The sequence below is a fragment of the Oncorhynchus clarkii genome, chromosome 21, assembly GCF_045791955.1.
Source record: "Oncorhynchus clarkii lewisi isolate Uvic-CL-2024 chromosome 21, UVic_Ocla_1.0, whole genome shotgun sequence".
Taxonomy (NCBI): Eukaryota; Metazoa; Chordata; class Actinopteri; order Salmoniformes; family Salmonidae; genus Oncorhynchus; species Oncorhynchus clarkii.
The window spans coordinates 51,294,616-51,318,942 of NC_092167.1; the positions used below are offsets into that span (position 1 = coordinate 51,294,616).

Here is a 24,327-nt window from a genome sequence, read left to right on the forward strand (position 1 = left end):
ACTTAAAAGGCAAAGTCTAATCAAGGTCTTATAGTTGAGTAACTGAAGGACCTTGGGTCTAATCAAGGTCTTATAGTTGAGTAACTGAAGGACCTTGGGTCTAATCAAGGTCTTATAGTTGAGTAACTGAAGGACCTTGGGTCTAATCAAGGTCTTATAGTTGAGTAACTGAAGAACCGTGGGTCTAATCAAGGTCTTATAGTTGAGTAACTGAAGGACCCTGGGTCTAATCAAGGTCTTATAGTTGAGTAACTGAAGGACCGTGGGTCTAATCAAGGTCTTATAGTTGAGTAACTGAAGGACCTTGGGTCTAATCAAGGTCTTATAGTTGAGTAACTGAAGGACCGTGGGTCTAATCAAGGTCTTATAGTTGAGTAACTGAAGGACCGTGGGTCTAATCAAGGTCTTATAGTTGAGTAACTGAAGGACCGTGGGTCTCGCTCACCTGAGGAGTCCATTTTCGTGGTCTTCTCGACAACGGGCTGTTTCCCTGCCGACGGAGGCGGTTCCTCAAGGACCTCCGTGAAGGCCAGAGGGAAGATTCCTATTCGCCCGTGGATCTGTCCCCGCCCCCACTCCTGACCAATCACCTCCGTCAGAGAGATGACATCACCCTCGTAGAAGGTCAGCTCGTCTTCCTCCTCCCCCTCGAAGTCGAACTGTGCCACACACCTCAGACCACTAGCTCACACAGAGAGGGGTTAACAATACATTACTGTCTGTCTGTCTGTCTGTTTATCTATACTGTGTCTGTCTGTCTGTCTGTCTGTCTGTGTGTCTCTCTGTCTGTCTGTGTGTCTCTCTGTCTGTCTGTCTGTTTATCTATACTGTCTGTCTGTCTGTCTGTCTGTCTGTCTGTCTGTCTGTCTGTCTGTGTGTCTGTCTGTCTGTCTGTCTGTCTGTGTGTCTCTCTGTCTGCCTGTGTCTCTCTCTGTCTGCCTGTGTCTCTCTCTGTCTGCCTGTGTCTCTCTCTGTCTGCCTGTGTGTCTCTCTGTCTGCCTGCCTGTCTCTCTGTCTGTCTGCCTGCCTGTCTCTCTGTCTGTCTGTCTGCCTGTCTCTCTGTCTGTCTGTCTGCCTGTCTCTCTGTCTGTCTCTCTGTCTGTCTGCCTGTCTCTCTGTCTGTCTGCCTGTCTGTCTGTCTCTCTGTCTGTCTCTCTGTCTGCCTGCCTGTCTCTCTGTCTGCCTGCCTGTCTCTCTGTCTGCCTGCCTGTCTCTCTGTCTGCCTGCCTGTCTCTCTGTCTGTCTGTCTGCCTGTCTCTCTGTCTGTCTGCCTGTCTCTCTGTCTGTCTGCCTGTCTGCCTGTCTGTCTCTCTGTCTGCCTGCCTGTCTCTCTGTCTGCCTGCCTGTCTCTCTGTCTGCCTGCCTGTCTCTCTGTCTGCCTGCCTGTCTTTCTGTCTGCCTGCCTGTCTCTCTGTCTGCCTGCCTGTCTCTCTGTCTGCCTGCCTGTCTCTCTGTCTGCCTGTCTGTCTGTCTGTGTGTGCCTTACCTGACAGGTGCTGTGACCAGCTGGGACTTCTCTCCACTGGGTTGAGATGGAAGGATGGGCTGAAGGAGGACAGATGATTGGCTGTTATTATCAGAAGGAGGCTTAGATTGGCTGTTGTCCTCAGAGGTGGGATCCAAGACCCTTCAGACATGCTAACACTGATTATACCTAGCAGGCCCTTCAGACATGCTAACATGCTAACACTGATTATACCTACCAGACCCTTCAGACATGCTAACATGCTAACACTGATTACACCTACCAGACCCTTCAGACATGCTAACATGCTAACACTGATTATACCTACCAGACCCTTCAGACATGCTAACATGCTAACACTGATTACACCTACCAGACCATTCAGACATGCTAACATGCTAACACTGATTACACCTACCAGACCATTCAGACATGCTAACATGCTAACACTGATTATACCTACCAGACCCTTCAGACATGCTAACATGCTAACACTGATTATACCTACCAGACCCTTCAGACATGCTAACATGCTAACACTGATTATACCTACCAGACCCTTCAGACATGCTAACATGCTAACACTGATTATACCTACCAGACCCTTCAGACATGCTAACATGCTAACACTGATTATACCTACCAGACCCTTCAGACATGCTAACATGCTAACACTGATTACACCTACCAGACCATTCAGACATGCTAACATGCTAACACTGATTATACCTACCAGACCCTTCAGAAGAAGAAAGAAAAACCCTTGAATGAGTAGGTGTCCAAGCTTTGACTTGTACATATACAACCATATATGGTCCTAAGGTGCATTCAGAAATTTCCATTTCCTTTTCCACATTTTGTTACCTTACATGCTTATTCTAAAATGGATTCAATAGTTTTTTTTCAATCTACACACAATACCCCATAATGACGAAGCAGAAACAGGTTTATAGAAATGTTTGTAAATGTATTAAAAGCGACCTGAAAATATCTGTTCAGCGACGCTCCCCATTCAACCTGACAGAGCTTGAGAGGATATGCAGAGAAGAATGGGAGAAACTCCCCAAATACAGGTGTGCCAAGCTTGTAGCATCATACCCAAGAAGACTTGAGGCTGTAATCGCTGCCGAAGGTGCTTCAACAAAGTACAGTGTCTGAATACTTATGTAAATGTGATATTTACATTTTTTATTTTTATAAATTTAAATGCTACCAGACCATTCAAATATCACACTTTGTCATTATGGGGTATTGTGATGTCATTATGGGGTATTGTGATGTCATTATGGGGTATTGTGATGTCATTATGGGGTATTGTGCTGTCATTATGGGGTATTGTGATGTCATTGTGGGGTATTGTGATGTCATTATGGGGTATTGTGATGTCATTATGGGGTATTGTGTTGTCATTATGGGATATTGTGACGTCATTATGGGATATTGTGACGTCATTGTGGGGTATTGTGATGTCATTGTGGGGTATTGTGATGTCATTGTGGGGTATTGTGATGTCATTATGGGGTATTGTGATGTCATTATGGGGTATTGTGATGTCATTGTGGGGTATTGTGATGTCATTATGGGGTATTGTGATGTCATTATGGGGTATTGTGATGTCATTATGGGATATTGTGACGTTATTGTGGGGTATTGTGATGTCATTGTGGGGTATTGTGATGTCATTGTGGGGTATTGTGTGTATACAATACAAAATGGACAATTTAATCCATTTTAGAATAAGGCTGTAACGTAACAAAATGTGTAAAAAGTCAAAGGGTCTGAATACTTTCCGAATGCTCTGTATATATTTAAAGCCAATGTATAGCCAAAGTAGATGTTTGTGATTACCATGTAACTCTTGTACAGGGGGTGTCCAGGCCTGGGTCGGAGGGGTAGAGGGGGGCCTTTCTTTGGTGCCCTCTGACCCTGCGGCTGATTGGCTGATGGAGTGGTGCAGGGGCCAGGGACAGCCTGTTGGTTGGCTGATGTAGAAGCGGGGGCGGCTACAGCCTGGGCAGGGGGTGGCTGATTGGATGATGTGGTAGAGTAGGAGGAGGAGACAGCCTGGAGAGGTGGGTGTCGACCAGGAACAGTCTTCATGGGAGGGGGGCGGAGAGGGAGCATCTTAAACACTCCCTGGGGTCTGACATACACGGAGAGGAGAGGAGAGAGTTATTATGTAAGGAATGAATGCTGACGTTCTGTACATTACCTTGGAAATAATGGACGACGCAGAGAACTACAGAGGGTCTAAGGGTATGAGGACCACAGAAGACTAGAGAGGGTATGAGGACCACAGAAGACTAGAGAGGGTATGAGGACCACAGAAGACTAGAGAGGGTATGAGGACCACAGAAGACTAGAGAGGGTATGAGGACCACAGACGACTAGAGAGGGTATGAGGACCACAGAAGACTAGAGAGGGTATGAGGACCACAGAAGACTAGAGAGGGTATGAGGACCACAGAAGACTAGAGAGGGTATGAGGACCACAGACGACTAGAGAGGCTCTGAGGACCACAGAAGACTAGAGAGGGTATGAGGACCACAGAAGACTAGAGAGGGTATGAGGACCACAGAAGACTAGAGAGGCTCTGAGGACCACAGACGACTAGAGAGGCTCTGAGGACCACAGACGACTAGAGAGGCTCTGAAGACTACAGAGGAGTTCATGTACAGGACGGAATTGTTTTTCCCGCTCATACCACAGTTATCAAACAAAACAACACTAAAACACACATTTACCGGTATAAATAAACATTGGTATTTTATAAGATAATTAATAATTTCTCATCTTTTGGTTGCTAATCGTTCATTCTATTAGTTCTATATTTAAGGACACCACCCAGTTGTTCATTCCATATTTAAGGGCACCACCCAGTTGTTTATTCTATATTTAAGGACACCACCCAGTTGTTCATTCTATATTTAAGGACACCACCCAGTTGTTCATTCTATATTTAAGGACACCACCCAGCTGTTCATTCTATATTTAAGGACACCACCCAGTTGTTCATTCTATTAGTTCTATATTTAAGGACACCACCCAGTTGTTCATTCTATATTTAAGGACACCACCCAGTTGTTCATTCTATATTTAAGGACACCACCCGGTTGTTCATTCTATATTTAAGGACACCACCCAGTTGTTCCTTCTATTAGTTCTATATTTAAGGACACCACCCAGTTGTTCATTCTATATTTAAGGACACCACCCCGTTGTTCATTCTATATTTAAGGACACCACCCAGTTGTTCCTTCTATTAGTTCTATATTTAAGGACACCACCCAGTTGTTCATTCTATATTTAAGGACACCACCCAGTTGTTCCTTCTATTAGTTCTATATTTAAGGACACCACCCAGTTGTTCATTCTATATTTAAGGACACCACCCGGTTGTTCATTCTATATTTAAGGACACCACCCAGTTGTTCATTCTATTAGTTCTATATTTAAGGACACCACCCAGTTGTTCATTCTATTAGTTCTATATTTAAGGACACCACCCAGTTGTTCATTCTATATTTAAGGACACCACCCAGTTGTTCATTCTAGATGAACTTGTCCCGTGCTAGCCAACTAGCTACAGCTAACACATTCACGACCTCTGCAGCCAGAATAACAGCAAAGTAACTGTACTTGCATTTGTTTAAGCTGTTGTCTATTGACATTCATTTGGAAACATCCATAACAATGAGCTGATGATGCCTGATTTTGCCTGGTAGAGGGCCATCTCATCAGGACACTTGTCGACACTGACTGTTCATTACGAGGAGAACGCATTGCATATCAAACACTAGGCTAGAAGCTAGCCCAAATACACTGCTCAAAAAAATAAAAGGGAACACTAAAATAACACATCCTAGATCTGAATGAATGAAATATTCTTATTAAATACTTTTTTCTTTACATAGTTGAATGTGCTGACAACAAAATCACACAAAAAGTATCAATGGAAATCAAATGTATCAACCCATGGAGGTCTGGATTTGGAGTCACACTCAAAATTAAAGTGGAAAACCACACTACAGGCTGATCCAACTTTGATGTAATGTCCTTAAAACAAGTCAAAATGAGGCTCAGTAGTGTGTGTGGCCTCCACGTGCCCGTATGACCTCCCTACAACGCCTGGGCATGCTCCTGATGAGGTGGCGGATGGTCTCCTGAGGGATCTCCTCCCAGACCTGGACTAAAGCATCCGCCAACTACTGGACAGTCTGTGGTGCAATGTGGTGTTGGTGGATGGAGCGAGACATGATGTCCCAGATGTGCTCAATTGGATTCAGGTCTGGGGAACGGCGGGCCAGTCCATAGCACCAATGCCTTCCTCTTGCAGGAACTGCTGACACACTCCAGCCACATGAGGTATATCATTGTCTTGCATTAGGAGGAACCCAGGGCCAATCGCACCAGCATATGGTCTCACAAGGGGTCTGAGGATCTCATCTCGGTACCTAATGACAGTCAGGCTACCTCTGGCGAGCACATGGAGGGCTGTGCGTCCCCCAAAAAAATGCCACCCCACATCATGACTGACCCACCGCCAAATCCTCCGTCATGCTGGAGGATGTTGCAGGCAGCAGAACGTTCTCCACGGCGTCTCCAGACTGCCACGTCTGTCACGTGCTCAGTGTGAACCTGCTTTCATCTGTGAAAAGCACAGGGCACCAGTGGTGAATTTGCCAATCTTGGTGTCCTCTGGCAAATGCCAAACGTCCTGCACGGTGTTGGGCTGTAAGCACAACCCTCACCTGTGGACGTCGGGCCCTCATACCACCCTCATGGAGTCTGTTTCTGACCGTTTGAGCAGACACATGCACATTTGTGGCCTGCTGGAGGTCATTTTGCAGGAATCTGGCAGTGCTCCTCCTGCTCCTCCTTGCACAAAGGCGGAGGTAGCGGTCCAGCTGCTGGGTTGTTACCCTCCTACGGCCTCCTCCACGTCTCCTGATGTACTGGCCTGTCTCCTGGTAGCGCCTCCATGCTCTGGACACTACGCTGACAGACACAGCAAACCTTCTTGCCACAGCTCGCATTGATGTGCCATCCTGGATGAGCTGCACTACCTGAGCCACTTGTGTGGGTTGTAGACTCCATCTCATGCTACCACTAGAGTGAAAGCACCGCCAGCATTCAAAAGTGACCAAAACATCAGCCAGGAAGCATAGGAACTGAGAAGTGATCTGTGGTCACCACCTGCAGAACCACTCCTTTATTGGGGGTGTCTTGCTAATTGTCTATAATTTCCACCTGTTGTCTATTCCATTATTCCACTAAACTAGAAACACGAGGGAGGATTTGACAGCATAGTGACACTAAACTAGAAACATGAGGGAGGATTTGACAGCATAGTGACACTAAACTAGAAACATGAGGGAGGATTTGACAGCATAGCAACACTAAACTAGAAACACGAGGGAGGATTTGACAGCATAGTGACACTAAACTAGAAACACGAGGGAGGATTTGACAGCATAGTGACACTAAACTAGAAACATGAGGGAGGATTTGACAGCATAGCAACACTAAACTAGAAACACGAGGGAGGATTTGACAGCATTGTGACACTAAACTAGAAACACGAGGGAGGATTTGACAGCATAGTGACACTAAACTAGAAACATGAGGGAGGATTTGACAGCATAGCAACACTAAACTAGAAACACGAGGGAGGATTTGACAGCATAGTGACACTAAACTAGAAACACGAGGGAGGATTTGACAGCATTGTGACACTAAACTAGAAGAGAGGAGGATTTGACAGCATAGCAACACTAAACTAGAAACACGAGGGAGGATTTGACAGCATAGCCCCACTAACCATTTCAGTTTGTGTGGTTGTTGGTTTATCTTTGTAGCAAGTACGGTCTGCATGTGTAAGTGGCAGGTAGCCTAACGGTTAGAGCGTTGGGCCCGTAATTTAAAGCCGCTGGTTGAAATACCCAAGCCGAGACAAGGTGGAAAATCTGTGTGCCCTTGAGAAAGGCAGTTGACCTTAATTTGCTCCAGGGCCGGCATACTACTACGGCTGACCCTGGAAAACAACACATATCACCCATCCAAGGTGTCCCCGGTATCTTTTCCAACTGTCCCTATAGTTGGTTTTAATGTCCATTCTAGAATGCCCCTTCTAGCCAATCACAAAGGAGTATTAAAACAATGCTGTGGTATTTTAATTTTAATAGTATTCTATGTGTCAACTGGAGAGCAGCTACAAACTCAAAGTCTATCAGGAGTCCAGGACACACACACACACACACTTACCGAGGAGGAAGAGGAGGTTCACACTCTGAGGAGACCAGTGGGGTTTTCTTTTGGGCTGGAGCTGAGGATAAGACTGGAGGTCTAGGACCCATTGGGGGTGGAGCCAGGGCCGGGGTTAGGGGTACTAGGGATGTGGGTATGGGGGTCTGGATGGAGGGTTTAGAGACCAGAGAGGGTCTCCTGTTGTCAGGTACGGCTAGTCCGGACGCAGATAGGGGCACTGGAGAGAGAAGAGGAGAAGGTTGAAAACTCTCACTGTTAGTGAGAGAAAATGTATGCTTTTTACAGTCACAGGTAACAGTTATGTCCATAACTTGATGTTCACACAGGAAACTGAATGACTGACTAAGACACACACACACACACACACACACGTAGTTATGTTTACACACGATCAGGCATTTTCTTGCTTTACACGGTGGGTTGCTTTACAATCACTAGTGGTTAGAGCGTAATCAGTAACCGAAAGTTTGGTGGATCGAATCCCCGAGCTGACAAGGTAAAAATATGTAGTTCTGCAGTTCCCCATGAACAAGACAGTTAACCCACTGTTCCTAGACCAGTTAACCCGCTGTTCCTAGACCAGTTAACCCACTGTTCCTAGACCAGTTAACCCACTGTTCCTAGGCCAGTTAACCCACTGTTCCTAGACCAGTTAACCCCACTGTTCCTAGACCAGTTAACCCACTGTTCCTAGACCAGTTAACCCACTGTTCCTAGACCAGTTAACCCACTGTTCCTAGACCAGTTAACCCACTGTTCCTAGACCAGTTAACCCACTGTTCCTAGACCAGTTAACCCACTGTTCCTAGACCAGTTAACCCACTGTTCCTAGACCAGTTAACCCACTGTTCCTAGACCAGTTAACCCGCTGTTCCTAGACCAGTTAACCCACTGTTCCTAGGCCAGTTAACCCACTGTTCCTAGACCAGTTAACCCACTGTTCCTAGACCAGTTAACCCACTGTTCCTAGACCAGTTAACCCACTGTTCCTAGACCAGTTAACCCACTGTTCCTAGACCAGTTAACCCACTGTTCCTAGACCAGTTAACCCGCTGTTCCTAGACCAGTTAACCCACTGTTCCTAGGCCAGTTAACCCACTGTTCCTAGACCAGTTAACCCACTGTTCCTAGACCAGTTAACCCACTGTTCCTAGACCAGTTAACCCACTGTTCCTAGACCAGTTAACCCACTGTTCCTAGACCAGTTAACCCACTGTTCCTAGACCAGTTAACCCACTGTTCCTAGACCAGTTAACCCACTGTTCCTAGACCAGTTAACCCACTGTTCCTAGACCAGTTAACCCACTGTTCCTAGGCCAGTTAACCCACTGTTCCTAGACCAGTTAACCCACTGTTCCTAGACCAGTTAACCCACTGTTCCTAGGCCAGTTAACCCACTGTTCCTAGACCAGTTAACCCACTGTTCCTAGACCAGTTAACCCACTGTTCCTAGACCAGTTAACCCACTGTTCCTAGGCCAGTTAACCCACTGTTCCTAGACCAGTTAACCCACTGTTCCTAGACCAGTTAACCCTACTGTTCCTAGACCAGTTAACCCACTGTTCCTAGACCAGTTAACCCACTGTTCCTAGACCAGTTAACCCTACTGTTCCTAGACCAGTTAACCCACTGTTTCTAGACCAGTTAACCCACTGTTCCTAGACCAGTTAACCCACTGTTCCTAGACCAGTTAACCCACTGTTCCTAGACCAGTTAACCCACTGTTCCTAGACCAGTTAACCCACTGTTCCTAGACCAGTTAACCCACTGTTCCTAGACCAGTTAACCCACTGTTCCTAGACCAGTTAACCCACTGTTCCTAGACCAGTTAACCCACTGTTCCTAGACCAGTTAACCCACTGTTCCTAGACCAGTTAACCCACTGTTCCTAGACCAGTTAACCCACTGTTCCTAGGCCAGTTAACCCACTGTTCCTAGGCCAGTTAACCCACTGTTCCTAGGCCAGTTAACCCACTGTTCCTAGACCAGTTAACCCACTGTTCCTAGACCAGTTAACCCACTGTTCCTAGACCAGTTAACCCACTGTTCCTAGACCAGTTAACCCACTGTTCCTAGACCAGTTAACCCACTGTTCCTAGACCAGTTAACCCACTGTTCCTAGGCCAGTTAACCCACTGTTCCTAGACCAGTTAACCCACTGTTCCTAGACCAGTTAACCCACTGTTCCTAGACCAGTTAACCCACTGTTCCTAGGCCAGTTAACCCACTGTTCCTAGGCCAGTTAACCCACTGTTCCTAGACCAGTTAACCCACTGTTCCTAGACCAGTTAACCCACTGTTCCTAGACCAGTTAACCCACTGTTCCTAGACCAGTTAACCCACTGTTCCTAGACCAGTTAACCCACTGTTCCTAGACCAGTTAACCCACTGTTCCTAGACCAGTTAACCCACTGTTCCTAGGCCAGTTAACCCACTGTTCCTAGGCCAGTTAACCCACTGTTCCTAGGCCAGTTAACCCACTGTTCCTAGACCAGTTAACCCACTGTTCCTAGACCAGTTAACCCACTGTTCCTAGACCAGTTAACCCACTGTTCCTAGACCAGTTAACCCACTGTTCCTAGACCAGTTAACCCACTGTTCCTAGACCAGTTAACCCACTGTTCCTAGACCAGTTAACCCAATGTTCCTAGACCAGTTAACCCACTGTTCCTAGACCAGTTAACCCACTGTTCCTAGACCAGTTAACCCACTGTTCCTAGACCAGTTAACCCAATGTTCCTAGACCAGTTAACCCACTGTTCCTAGACCAGTTAACCCACTGTTCCTAGACCAGTTAACCCACTGTTCCTAGGCCAGTTAACCCACTGTTCCTAGACCAGTTAACCCACTGTTCCTAGACCAGTTAACCCACTGTTCCTAGACCAGTTAACCCACTGTTCCTAGACCAGTTAACCCACTGTTCCTAGACCAGTTAACCCACTGTTCCTAGGCCAGTTAACCCACTGTTCCTAGGCCAGTTAACCCACTGTTCCTAGACCAGTTAACCCACTGTTCCTAGACCAGTTAACCCACTGTTCCTAGACCAGTTAACCCACTGTTCCTAGACCAGTTAACCCACTGTTCCTAGACCAGTTAACCCACTGTTCCTAGACCAGTTAACCCACTGTTCCTAGACCAGTTAACCCACTGTTCCTAGGCCAGTTAACCCACTGTTCCTAGACCAGTTAACCCACTGTTCCTAGACCAGTTAACCCACTGTTCCTAGACCAGTTAACCCACTGTTCCTAGGCCAGTTAACCCACTGTTCCTAGGCCAGTTAACCCACTGTTCCTAGACCAGTTAACCCACTGTTCCTAGACCAGTTAACCCACTGTTCCTAGACCAGTTAACCCACTGTTCCTAGACCAGTTAACCCACTGTTCCTAGACCAGTTAACCCACTGTTCCTAGACCAGTTAACCCACTGTTCCTAGGCCAGTTAACCCACTGTTCCTAGGCCAGTTAACCCACTGTTCCTAGGCCAGTTAACCCACTGTTCCTAGACCAGTTAACCCACTGTTCCTAGACCAGTTAACCCACTGTTCCTAGACCAGTTAACCCACTGTTCCTAGACCAGTTAACCCACTGTTCCTAGACCAGTTAACCCACTGTTCCTAGGCCAGTTAACCCACTGTTCCTAGACCAGTTAACCCACTGTTCCTAGACCAGTTAACCCACTGTTCCTAGACCAGTTAACCCACTGTTCCTAGACCAGTTAACCCACTGTTCCTAGACCAGTTAACCCACTGTTCCTAGACCAGTTAACCCACTGTTCCTAGACCAGTTAACCCACTGTTCCTAGACCAGTTAACCCACTGTTCCTAGGCCAGTTAACCCACTGTTCCTAGACCAGTTAACCCACTGTTCCTAGACCAGTTAACCCACTGTTCCTAGACCAGTTAACCCACTGTTCCTAGACCAGTTAACCCACTGTTCCTAGACCAGTTAACCCACTGTTCCTAGACCAGTTAACCCACTGTTCCTAGGCCAGTTAACCCACTGTTCCTAGACCAGTTAACCCACTGTTCCTAGGCCAGTTAACCCACTGTTCCTAGGCCAGTTAACCCACTGTTCCTAGACCAGTTAACCCACTGTTCCTAGACCAGTTAACCCACTGTTCCTAGACCAGTTAACCCACTGTTCCTAGGCCAGTTAACCCACTGTTCCTAGGCCAGTTAACCCACTGTTCCTAGGCCAGTTAACCCACTGTTCCTAGACCAGTTAACCCACTGTTCCTAGACCAGTTAACCCACTGTTCCTAGGCCAGTTAACCCACTGTTCCTAGACCAGTTAACCCACTGTTCCTAGACCAGTTAACCCACTGTTCCTAGACCAGTTAACCCACTGTTCCTAGGCCAGTTAACCCACTGTTCCTAGGCCAGTTAACCCACTGTTCCTAGACCAGTTAACCCACTGTTCCTAGACCAGTTAACCCACTGTTCCTAGACCAGTTAACCCACTGTTCCTAGGCCAGTTAACCCACTGTTCCTAGGCCAGTTAACCCACTGTTCCTAGGCCAGTTAACCCACTGTTCCTAGACCAGTTAACCCACTGTTCCTAGACCAGTTAACCCACTGTTCCTAGACCAGTTAACCCACTGTTCCTAGACCAGTTAACCCACTGTTCCTAGACCAGTTAACCCACTGTTCCTAGACCAGTTAACCCACTGTTCCTAGACCAGTTAACCCACTGTTCCTAGACCAGTTAACCCACTGTTCCTAGACCAGTTAACCCACTGTTCCTAGGCCAGTTAACCCACTGTTCCTAGGCCAGTTAACCCACTGTTCCTAGACCAGTTAACCCACTGTTCCTAGACCAGTTAACCCACTGTTCCTAGACCAGTTAACCCACTGTTCCTAGACCAGTTAACCCACTGTTCCTAGGCCAGTTAACCCACTGTTCCTAGACCAGTTAACCCACTGTTCCTAGACCAGTTAGCCCACTGTTCCTAGACCAGTTAATCCACTGTTCCTAGACCAGTTAACCCACTGTTCCTAGGCCAGTTAACCCACTGTTCCTAGACCAGTTAACCCACTGTTCCTAGACCAGTTAACCCACTGTTCCTAGACCAGTTAACCCACTGTTCCTAGACCAGTTAACCCACTGTTCCTAGACCAGTTAACCCACTGTTCCTAGACCAGTTAACCCACTGTTCCTAGACCAGTTAACCCACTGTTCCTAGACCAGTTAACCCACTGTTCCTAGACCAGTTAACCCACTGTTCCTAGACCAGTTAACCCACTGTTCCTAGACCAGTTAACCCGCTGTTCCTAGACCAGTTAACCCACTGTTCCTAGGCCAGTTAACCCACTGTTCCTAGGCCAGTTAACCCACTGTTCCTAGGCCAGTTAACCCACTGTTCCTAGACCAGTTAACCCACTGTTCCTAGACCAGTTAACCCACTGTTCCTAGGCCAGTTAACCCACTGTTCCTAGACCAGTTAACCCACTGTTCCTAGACCAGTTAACCCACTGTTCCTAGGCCAGTTAACCCACTGTTCCTAGACCAGTTAACCCACTGTTCCTAGGCCAGTTAACCCACTGTTCCTAGACCAGTTAACCCACTGTTCCTAGGCCAGTTAACCCACTGTTCCTAGACCAGTTAACCCACTGTTCCTAGGCCAGTTAACCCACTGTTCCTAGACCAGTTAACCCACTGTTCCTAGGCCAGTTAACCCACTGTTCCTAGGCCAGTTAACCCACTGTTCCTAGACCAGTTAACCCACTGTTCCTAGGCCGTCATTGTAAATAATAATTAGTTCTTAACTGACTTGTTAAATAAAGGTTAAAAAGAAGAAGTATCTTAAAGCAGTCTAAGCATAAGGACAGACTGAATTTATACTACGGTTGGGTTCGTAAATTCAATCTGGAGTGGGTTTACTAATGCCCAGAGCGTTGTCAGATTGTACGTTCCGTTCAGTGGATGCTCCGGCAGAGTAGGGTTGATCCGAGCGTTCTGACCTAACAATAGCTGTCGAGCACCCAAGCTATGTGGCTAAAGTTGGCTAACTACTTCCAGACACAAATACGAAAACCGCTCACCCTAGCAGAGCTGGTTAAGCTGTTTTTATGATACCCAGAGTGTTGGTGACTGTAACTGTGCTGCTGGTAACAATTGAATAAATGTTTTTCCCTCCAACGTTTACTGACACCGGCCATATTCAACGTGTGTTGAGCGTTCGTAAATTCACCAGTTATTCTGTGCTCTGGCACTCTCAGACGAGAGTGCTCGGACATCAGAGAAGATAGACAGAGTGAATTCACCAGTCATTCTGTGCTCTGTCAGACTCAGACGAGAGTGCTCTGACATCAGAGTAGATAGACAGAGTGAATTCACCAGTCATTCTGTGCTCTGTCAGACTCAGACGAGAGTGCTCTGAAATCGGAGTAGATAGACAGAGTGAATTCACCAGTCATTCTGTGCTCTGTCAGACTCAGACGAGAGTGCTCGGACATCAGAGTAGATAGACAGAGTGAATTCACCAGTCATTCTGTGCTCTGTCAGACTCAGACGAGAGTGCTCTGACATCAGAGTAGATAGACAGAGTGAATTCACCAGTCATTCTGTGCTCTGTCAGACTCAGACGAGAGTGCTCTGACATCAGAGTAGATAGACAGAGTGAATTCACCAGTCATTCTGTGCTCTGTCAGACTCAGACGAGAGTGCTCTGAAATCGGAGTAGATAGACAGAGTGAATTCACCAGTCATTCTGTGCTCTGTCAGACTCAGACGAGAGTGCTCTGACATCAGAGTAGATAGACAGAGTGAATTCACCAGTCATTCTGTGCTCTGTCAGACTCAGACGAGAGTGCTCTGACATCAGAGTAGATAGACAGAGTGAATTCACCAGTCATTCTGTGCTCTGTCAGACTCAGACGAGAGTGCTCTGAAATCAGAGAAGATAGACAGAGTGAATTCACCAGTCATTCTGTGCTCTGTCAGACTCAGACGAGAGTGCTCGGACATCAGAGTAGATAGACAGAGTGAATTCACCAGTCATTCTGTGCTCTGTCAGACTCAGACGAGAGTGCTCTGACATCAGAGTAGATAGACAGAGTGAATTCACCAGTCATTCTGTGCTCTGTCAGACTCAGACGAGAGTGCTCTGACATCAGAGTAGATAGACAGAGTGAATTCACCAGTCATTCTGTGCTCTGTCAGACTCAGACGAGAGTGCTCTGAAATCGGAGTAGATAGACAGAGTGAATTCACCAGTCATTCTGTGCTCTGTCAGACTCAGACGAGAGTGCTCTGACATCAGAGTAGATAGACAGAGTGAATTCACCAGTCATTCTGTGCTCTGTCAGACTCAGACGAGAGTGCTCTGACATCAGAGTAGATAGACAGAGTGAATTCACCAGTCATTCTGTGCTCTGTCAGACTCAGACGAGAGTGCTCTGACATCAGAGTAGATAGACAGAGTGAATTCACCAGTCATTCTGTGCTCTGTCAGACTCAGACGAGAGTGCTCTGACATCAGAGTAGATAGACAGAGTGAATTCACCAGTCATTCTGTGCTCTGTCAGACTCAGACGAGAGTGCTCTGACATCAGAGTAGATAGACAGAGTGAATTCACCAGTCATTCTGTGCTCTGTCAGACTCAGACGAGAGTGCTCAGAAATCGGAGTAGATAGCCAGAGTGAATTCACCAGCTACGTCTATCGACAGTTGTCGCAGTGACATCATGAACATTCTATTGAAATGGTTACTTGCATAGTGGAATCTTTTGTTTAGACATCTAGCTAGCTAAACAATTAACCATAATCCAAACTCATAACGTTACTACCCTGATAGCTAGCTAACATATAGGCTAATAACTAGCAATGCAAATGGCTGTCTGAGATACAAATAATATTACTACACAGATCATACATGTAGCGTTAGCTAACGAGCCAGCCAGTTAACGTTAGCTAGCTAGCTAACAGTACGCTTTAACTTGAAATGAAAACAACTTTCTGACAAAATTAGAAACGTGTAGTTTCTGAAAATGTAGCTAGCTAGACTATCTTACCCGTCCGTATACATGGATGGATGCTTCTCCCTCTCTGTCACGGACGCCATTGTTGCCCTTAGTTTGAAGATGTAATCCGGAGACAGTTGTTTTAAAACAACAGCCTTCTCTGTGTGTTCTCTTTTCGACTCTGTCGGCATATTTGCAATCGAACAGCAGAATTTTCTCCATCTCCTTATATATCATACTCTGATTCCACTGATTTCAAAACTCGGTCCTCCAGAAAGTGGAGATCAACACTGATGCAGTTATACTACGTGATGTCTTTAAAAAGCTGCGTTAGATTTCCTACATATACCGACCAGCTCACATTATAGACAGAAACGTGCTACAATCCAAACTCATCTCTCGGCATGTCCAGCCCACCCATTATCTCAGCCAATCATGGCCATCGAGAAGTTTCCTGTCTTTTACTGTGGCTATGTGATTGATGTGATGGTGTGTTAGATTTAGTTGGCTAGCTTGCAAAGGAAAAGTAGCTAGCCTGCATAGAAACATGCCAAGGTTTTGTTTTGCATAGCAACCATTGTAAACAGGACGGATAGAATGAACGACTAGCCTGTTTGGTTACCAACTTCTGAATCTCAGAACTGGCTTTCCCCCGGGACTATAGCCTGTTTGGTTACCAACTTCAGAATCTCAGAACTGGCTTTCCCCCGGGACTATATTTTCTGTTGGAAGGATAAAATATAATACATTTACTCATTTAAAACAAAAATGAATGAAAACATGTCATTCATCTTTTGTAAATATGTCGCCAACCGTTTTATAAAAGCAGTAAGGCCTGAGAACTATTATGGTCTGTTCTAAAACCGCGTTCAAGTGCTAGTCGGAACTTGGAAAATTACAATCTAGCTAACTGGTTGAACACGGCACCATACACCTACATTCAGTTAGCAAGTCGGAAATGTCAGAGTTTTCTAGTTGCACGTGAACGCGGCATGAGGCCCAACGCGAAGCCTATGGCTGCCTTAACTGTCTTAAGCTTAGTGCTTAACACTCACACACACACACACGGACACGGACACGGACACACACACACACACACACTTACCACTCGCTCTACGGGATGATGACATGGCATTGTGCTTCTGAGCAACACTTGGTCTAATGTTGTTGCTGTGGAGGTCTATGGAGGGTTTAAGGGGTAACGCTGGTGTTGGTAGGTCGACCACAGTGCTTCTCTCCTGGGGTACCATGGCCCCGTTGGTCCTGGGTGCTACTGGAGGTCTTGGAGGGGGACGGAGTAGGGAGGTCCCTTCTGTCTGCCTTACCTGGGGGTCTGGTCTTTGGGGTTCAGAGGGGGGCTTTCTAGGAAGCAGGGGTAGGGGTGCGAGGACTGGGACAGGGGTACTTGAGGGGGTCTCGGTAGGTTTGGGAGAGGGGTCAGTGGGTGTGGGTTGGGAGGTGGTAACTGTATCAACAGTCAAGTTCAAGTCTATCGCAAGTGAGCTTCCATCTTCCCACAATCCTTTGCGGGAGGATGTCTTGGCAGAGAGGGAGGGTTTCCGGGAGATGACTGGGGCCGGTTTGGGGAGTGCTTGTACTCGGGGGTGGGGTTCAGGTTTCCCACCCCCTAGCAACGCTCCATCTCCGTGGTCACTGTCTGCATGGTTACCATGGTCCTCCTGTTGCTGCTGCAGCTCGAAGGCTTGTATCCTGGCTCTCATATCTTCTTCCTCCTCCTCCTCCTCCTCCTATTCTTCTTCTTCTCTTCTCAAGTCGCTCTCTACTTCGTCGTTGCTATGGTGATCAGGGAAGCCCCAATCGTCGGAGCTGAAGGCGTCCAGGAGATCCTGAAGGTACTTCCCCCCCTGATGACTCACTTCTTGGTTCTCTGTGACCTCACATCCTGTCTGTCCCAGCCTCACCAGGGTCTGAACTTTGACCTCTCTCCTGATTGGTCGAAGGCTATTCTTTGTGCGAGGTCGTGGCCTGGGCTGGTTATGGGGCAGAGGAGGGTCGGAGGGCATTGTCAAGACAGTGGAATGAGGGGGGAGGACGAAGGAGGACTGCTCCCATTGGTCAGTTTGGCTGCCAGGGGCAGAGGTCAGAGGTGAGAAAGGATCAGAGGTCAAGAGGTCATAGTGAAACGCTGTCGCCTCTGTGTGTATGACGGTGTGTCTGCTGGTCTGAGTGTGTGTGCGAAGTGCTGGACTGTCTTCTAGGAAGATGAGTGAGTCATCAGCTTGCGACGTCGTGTCATCAGCTTGCGACGTCGTGTCATCAGCTTGCGACGTCGTGTCATCAGCGTGCAACGTCGTGTCATCAGCGTGCAACGTCGTGTCATCAGCGTGCAACGTCGTGTCATCAGGGTGCAACAGTTTGGCTGTAAAGGAATAGGAAGGTCTGGGAGGCCTTGGAGGTCTCCTGGCTACAAAAACACAACACATGATCTAATATTAATAATCATTCTATATTGTGTCCCTTTCAGCTAATGTCTCTTGGATCTCTTTCCTAATGTACGATTCCTCACCCTAAACAACCCCTCTCTTACCCACAGAGCCTCTCTGGTTGGGGGCGTGGGCCACTGCTGAGAATTCTAGTCCAGTGTCAGTCTGCGTGGCGATGGTAGTTGTGGAGACAGAGCGTTGGGGGGAGAAGGAGGGAGGCAACACCTGGACCTGTACCTGACTCGTCTCTCTAATCACCTCGTCATAAGAAGGAGGGGGCTAAAAGAGGGAGGGAAATCGTCAACAAAACTATGAATGACTCACACCTGAAATAACAGAACCCAGAGTATAGCATCCCATCAGCCACAGGAATTGAAACCTTGAAAGGTACAGGTAATACCGTAAGTTACCTGGTCAGGTGTGGTAGGATAGGGTATATTACCTGTATGGTCTGACTAGATAATGTACAGGTAGGTAGGTGGTAAGATACCTGGTCAGGTGTGGTAGGAAAGGGTATATTACCTGTATGGTCTGACTAGATAAGGTATAGATAGGTAGGTGGTAAGTTACCTGGTCAGGTGTGGTAGGATAGGGTATATTACCTGTATGGTCTGACTAGATAAGGTGCAAGTAGGTGGTAAGATACCTGGTCAGGTGTGGTATGATAGGGTATATTACCTGTATGGTCTGACTAGATAAGGTGCAAGTAGGTGGTAAGTTACCTGGTCAGGTGTGGTATGATAGGGTATATTACCTGTATGGTCTGACTAGATAAGGTGCAAGTAGGTGGTAAGTTACCTGGTCAGGTGTGGTAGGATAGGGTATATTACCTGTATGGTCTGACTAGATAAGGTATAGATAGGTAGGTGGTAAGATACCTGGTCGGGTGTGGTAGGATAGGGTATATTACCTGTATGGTCTGACTAGATAATGTACAGGTAGGTAGGTGGTAAGATACCTGGTCAGGTTCTGTTGTTAGAAGTGGATTTATATGTTTTAAATATTTTATACATTTGTCTTAAAAAATATCAGTCACTTGTCAGTTGAGGCTGGTGGGAGGAGTTATAGGAGGATGGGCTCATTGTAATAGCTGGAATGGAATTAATGGAACGGTATCAAACACATCAAACGTATGGAAACCAGATGTTTGACTCCATTAATTCCATTCCAGCCATTACAATGAGCCCATCCTCCTATAACTCCTTCCACCAGCCTCCACTGTCACTTCAGCATAAAGAGAGATATTTTGTTGGGAAAGTTACTAATAACTAATGAAGGGGATTTTCTCTCTCTCAAACCCAAGCCAGTGAGCCAGTCCCTCCTTTACAGCTCACCAAGAGATTCAAATGGAAAGAAAGACACAAACAGGCTCTTAAGGTGGACATGCCATAAATTGTACAATGATAAATTGGGTAACTAATGACTATGACCTATGATAACTAATAACCAGGCGGATGAGGCCTTAACAAAACATGCTAGTTTAAACTTTAATAACCAGCACCATACTACTATAACACTTAGTCACAAAAAGCAACATGTATTCGGAGACAGAAGAGCAATATAAATGTGATGACAGACGACTGATATGCAATTAGTTTACCCTCGTGCTTCTCAGAGAATGTATCTCTTCACATACAGCACCAGTCAACAGTTTGGACACACCGACTCTTTCTAGGGTTTTTCTTAATTTGAACTATTTTATACATTAAAACTCTATGAAAAAAACACACAGGGAACCTAAAAAGTGTTAAAACAAATCAAAATATAGATTCTTCAAAGTAGCCACCCTTTGCCTTGATGACAGTTTTCCATACTCTCTGCATTCTCTCAACCAGCTTCATGAGGTAGTCACCTGGAATGCATTTCAATTAACAGGTGTGCCTTGTTACAAGTTCATTTGTGGAATTTCTTTCCTTCTTAATGCGTTTAAGCCAATCAGTTGTGTTGTGACAAGGTAGGGGTTGAATGCAGAAGAGTCCACATTATGGCAAGAACAGCTCAAATAAGTAAAGAGAAAAGACAGTCCATATTTACTTTAAAGACATGAAGGTCAGTCAATCCGGAAAATTTCAAGAACTTTGAAAGTTTCTTCAAGTGCAGTCGCAAAAACCATCAAGTGCTATGATGAAACTGGCTCTCATGAGGACCGCCGAAGGAAGGGAAAACCCAGAGTTACCTCTTCTGCAGAGGATAAGTTCATTAGAGTTAACTGCATCTCAGATTGCAACCCAAATAAATGCTTCACAGAGTTCAAGTAACAGACACATCTCAACATCAACTGTTCAGAGGAGACTGTGTGAATCAGGCCTTCATGGTCGAATTACTGCAAAGAAACCACTACTAAAGGACACCAATAAGAAGAGACTTGCTTGGGCCAAGAAACACGAGTAATGGACATTAGATTGGTGGAAATCTGTCCTTTGGTCTGATGAGTCCTAATTTGAGAGTTTTGGTTTCAACCGCCGTGTCTTTGTGAGACGCAGAGTAGGTGAACGGATGATCTCCGCATGTGTGGTTCCCACTGTGAAGCACGGAGGAGGAGGTGTGATGGTGTGGGCGTGCTTTGCTGGTGACACTGTCTGTGATTTATTTAGAATTCAAGGCACACTTAACCAGCATGGCTACCACAGCATTCTGCAACAATTCGCCATCCCATCTGGTTTGCGCTTAGTGGAACTATCATTTGTTTTTCAACAGGACAATGACACAAAACACACCTCCAGGCTGTGTAAGGGCTATTTGACCAAGAAGGAGAGTGATGGAGTGCTGAATCAGATGACCTGGGCTCCAAAATCACTCAACCTCAACCCAATTGAAATGGTTTGGGATGAGTTGGACTGCAGAGTGAAGGAAAAGCAGCCAACAAGTGCTCAGCATATGTGGGATCCCATTCAAGACTGTTGGAAATGCATTCCAGGTGACTACCTTACGAAGCTTGTTGAGAGAATGCCAAGAGCGTGCAAAGCTGTTATCAAGGCAAAGGGTGGCTACTTTGAAGAATCTCAAATAAACTCAACAAAAAGAAAACGTCCCTTTTTCAGGACCCTGTCTTTCAAAGATTATTCATAAAAATCTAAATAACTTCACAGATCTTCATTGTAAAGGGTTTAAACACTGTTTCCCATGCTTGTTCAATAAACCATAAACAATTAATTAGCATGCACCTGTGGAACGGTCGTTAAGACACTAACAGCTTACAGACGGTAGGCAATTAAGGTCACAGTTATGAAAACTTAGGACACTAAAGAGGCCTTTCTACTGACTCCAAAAGAAAGATGCCCAGGGTCCCTGCTTATCTGCGTGAACGTGCCTTAGGCATGCTGCAAGGAGGCATGAGGACTGCAGATGTGACCAGGGCAATAAATTACATTGTCCGTACTGTGAGACGCGAAAGACAGCGCTACAGGGAGACAAAGCAGACAGCTGATCGTCCTCGCAGTGGCAGACCACGTGTAACAACACCTGCACAGGATCGGTACATCCAAACATCACACCTGCGGGACAGGTACAGGATGGCAACAACAACTGTCCGAGTTACACCAGGAACGCACAATCCCTCCATCAGTGCTCAGACTGTCCGCAATAGGCTGAGAGAGGCTGGACTGAGGGCTTGTAAGGCCTGTTGTCAGGCAGGTCCTCACCAGACATCACCGGCAACAACGTCGCCTATGGGTACAAACCCACCGTCGCTGGACCAGACAGGCCTGGCAAAAAGTGCTATTCACTGACGAGTCGTGGTTTTGTCCCACCAGGGGTGATGGTCGGATTCACGTTTATCGTAGAAGGAATGAGCGTTACACCGAGGCCTGTATCCTGGAACGGGATCGATTTGGAGGTGGAGGGTCCGTCATGGTCTGGGGCGGTGTGTCACAGCATCATCGGACTGAGCTTGTTGTCATTGTAGGCAATCTAAACGCTGTGCGTTACAGGGAAGACATCCTCCTCCCTCATGTGGTACCCTTCCTGCAGGCTCATCCTGACATGACCCTCCAGCATGACAATGCCACTAGCCATACTGCTCGTTCTGTGTGTGATTTCCTGCAAGACAGGAATGTCAGTGTTCTGCCATGGCCAGCGAAGAACCCGGATCTCAATCCCATTGAGCACGTCTGGGACCTGTTGGATCGGAGGGTGGGGGCTAGGGCCATTCCCCCCAGAAATGTCCGGGAACTTGCAGGTGCCTTGATGGAGGAGTGGGGTAACATTTCACAGCAAGAACGGGCAAACTGTTGCAGTCCATGAGGAGGAGATGCACTGCAGTACTTAATGCAGCTGGTGGCCACACCAGATACTGACTGTTACTTTTGATTTTGACCCCCCTTTTGTTCAGGGACACATTATTCCATTTCTGTTAGACACATGTCTGGAACTTGTTCAGTTTATGTCTCAGTTGTTGAATCTTGTTTATGTTCATACAAATATTTACACATGTTAAGTTTGCTGAAAATAAATGCAGTTGACAGTGAGAGGACATTTCGTTTTTTGCTGAGTTTATAAAATATATTTTGATTTGTTCAACACTTTTTTGGTTACTACATGATTCCATATGTGTTATTTCATAGTTTTGATGTCTTCACTATTAGTCTACAATGTAGAAAATAGTAAAAATAAAGAAAAACCCTTGAATGAGTCGGTGTGTCAACTTTTGACTGGCATTGTCCATCATCATATTAATGATGACGTGGGTGTCCATCATCATATTAATGATGACGTGGGTGTCCATCATCATATTAATGATGACGTGGGTGTCCATCATCATATTAATGATGACGTGGGTGTCCATCATCATATTAATGATGACGTGGGTGTCCATCATCATATTAATGATGACGTGGGTGTCCATCATCATATTAATGATGACGTGGGTGTCCATCATCATATTAATGATGACGTGGGTGTCCATCATCATATTAATGATGACGTGGGTGTCCATCATCATATTAATGATGACGTGGGTGTCCATCATCATATTAATGATGACGTGGGTGTCCATCATCATATTAATGATGACGTGGGTGTCCATCATCATATTAATGATGACGTGGGTGTCCATCATCATATTAATGATGACGTGGGTGTCCATCATCATATTAATGATGACGTGGGTGTCCATCATCATATTAATGATGACGTGGGTGTCCATCATCATAATAATGATGACTTGGGTGTCCATCATCATATTAATGATGACGTGGGTGTCCATCAGAAGATTTAATTGTTGTGGTGGGAGGAGGAAGAGGAGGGTTAGTTACCTATATAGTAAGAGGTATAGTACTGCCCCAGATCATAGTGGTGGGAGGAGGAAGAGGAGGAAGAGGAGGGTTAGTTACCTGTATAGTAAGAGGTATAGTACTGCCCCAGATCATAGTGGTAGGGTTACCTGTATAGTAAGAGGTATAGTACTGCCCCAGATCATAGTGGTGGGAGGAGGAAGAGGAGGAGGAAGAGGAGGGTTAGTTACCTGTATAGTAAGAGGTATAGTACTGCCCCAGATCACGTCACCACAGGCATGCCACAGGCCAGAGGCATGCCACAGGCCAGAGGCATGCCACAGGCCAGAGGTATGCCACAGGCCAGACGCATGCCACAGGCCAGAGGTATGCCACAGGCCAGAGGTATGCCACAGGCCAGAGGTATGCCACAGGCCAGAGGTATGCCACAGGCCAGAGGCATGCCACAGGCCAGAGGCATGCCACCGGCCAGAGGCATGCCACAGGCCAGAGGCATGCCACAGGCCAGAGGTATGCCACAGGCCAGAGGCATGCCACAGGCCAGAGGCATGCCACAGGATGCCACAGGCCAGAGGCATGCCACAGGCCAGAGGTATGTAATCAAAGCTCAATCTATCATGATGAAAACACCAGAAAGCTAAACTTGGGTGTTTCGGATCTGGATCTGATCTGGATCTGATCTGTGAAATGCATCACTAAACTCAGCCGTAAACTTACCTCCTGTCTCTGGGGTTGCTCTCGCACAGGGAAGTGGATCTAGTTGATGCTGAGACAGAGAAACACCGTTTTTTATTGATTTGTATTGAACCAGGAAGAACTATTGAGGTCTGATAAACCTCTTTCACAAGGGACAGACACCTGGTCAAGAGGGGCAATTTAACCATCACATTCATTATAAAGCTCATAACATAAGATGGCCTAGTCATAATGCCGTGTTCAAAACAACTGGGAACTTGGAA

At 46.4% G+C, this 24,327-nt stretch overlaps 2 protein-coding genes across 2 annotated transcripts in view; both read right to left on the bottom strand.

Moving 5' to 3' along the window:
• Positions 1–17,414, bottom strand: part of LOC139379252 (SH3 domain-containing protein 19-like) — a 35,503-nt gene extending 18,089 nt beyond the window's left edge. Inside the window, exons 1-5 of the mRNA XM_071122051.1 lie at positions 16,799–17,414; positions 7,731–7,950; positions 3,314–3,608; positions 1,487–1,545; positions 446–681 (exon numbers count right to left, since the gene is read on the bottom strand). Coding sequence (XP_070978152.1) covers positions 446–681; positions 1,487–1,545; positions 3,314–3,608; positions 7,731–7,950; positions 16,799–17,414 — 1,426 coding nt within the window. The remainder of the gene's footprint in view (positions 1–445; positions 682–1,486; positions 1,546–3,313; positions 3,609–7,730; positions 7,951–16,798) is intronic.
• Positions 17,415–17,441: 27 nt separating this feature from the next.
• Positions 17,442–23,918, bottom strand: LOC139379253 (uncharacterized). Its single transcript, XM_071122052.1, has 4 exons — positions 23,640–23,918; positions 23,518–23,598; positions 18,242–18,416; positions 17,442–18,118 (listed from the first exon to the last, which is right to left on the bottom strand). The coding sequence occupies exons 1-4, from the start codon at positions 23,916–23,918 to the stop codon at positions 17,442–17,444; spliced, it is 1,212 nt and encodes a 403-aa protein (XP_070978153.1).
• Positions 23,919–24,327: the final 409 nt, after the last annotated feature.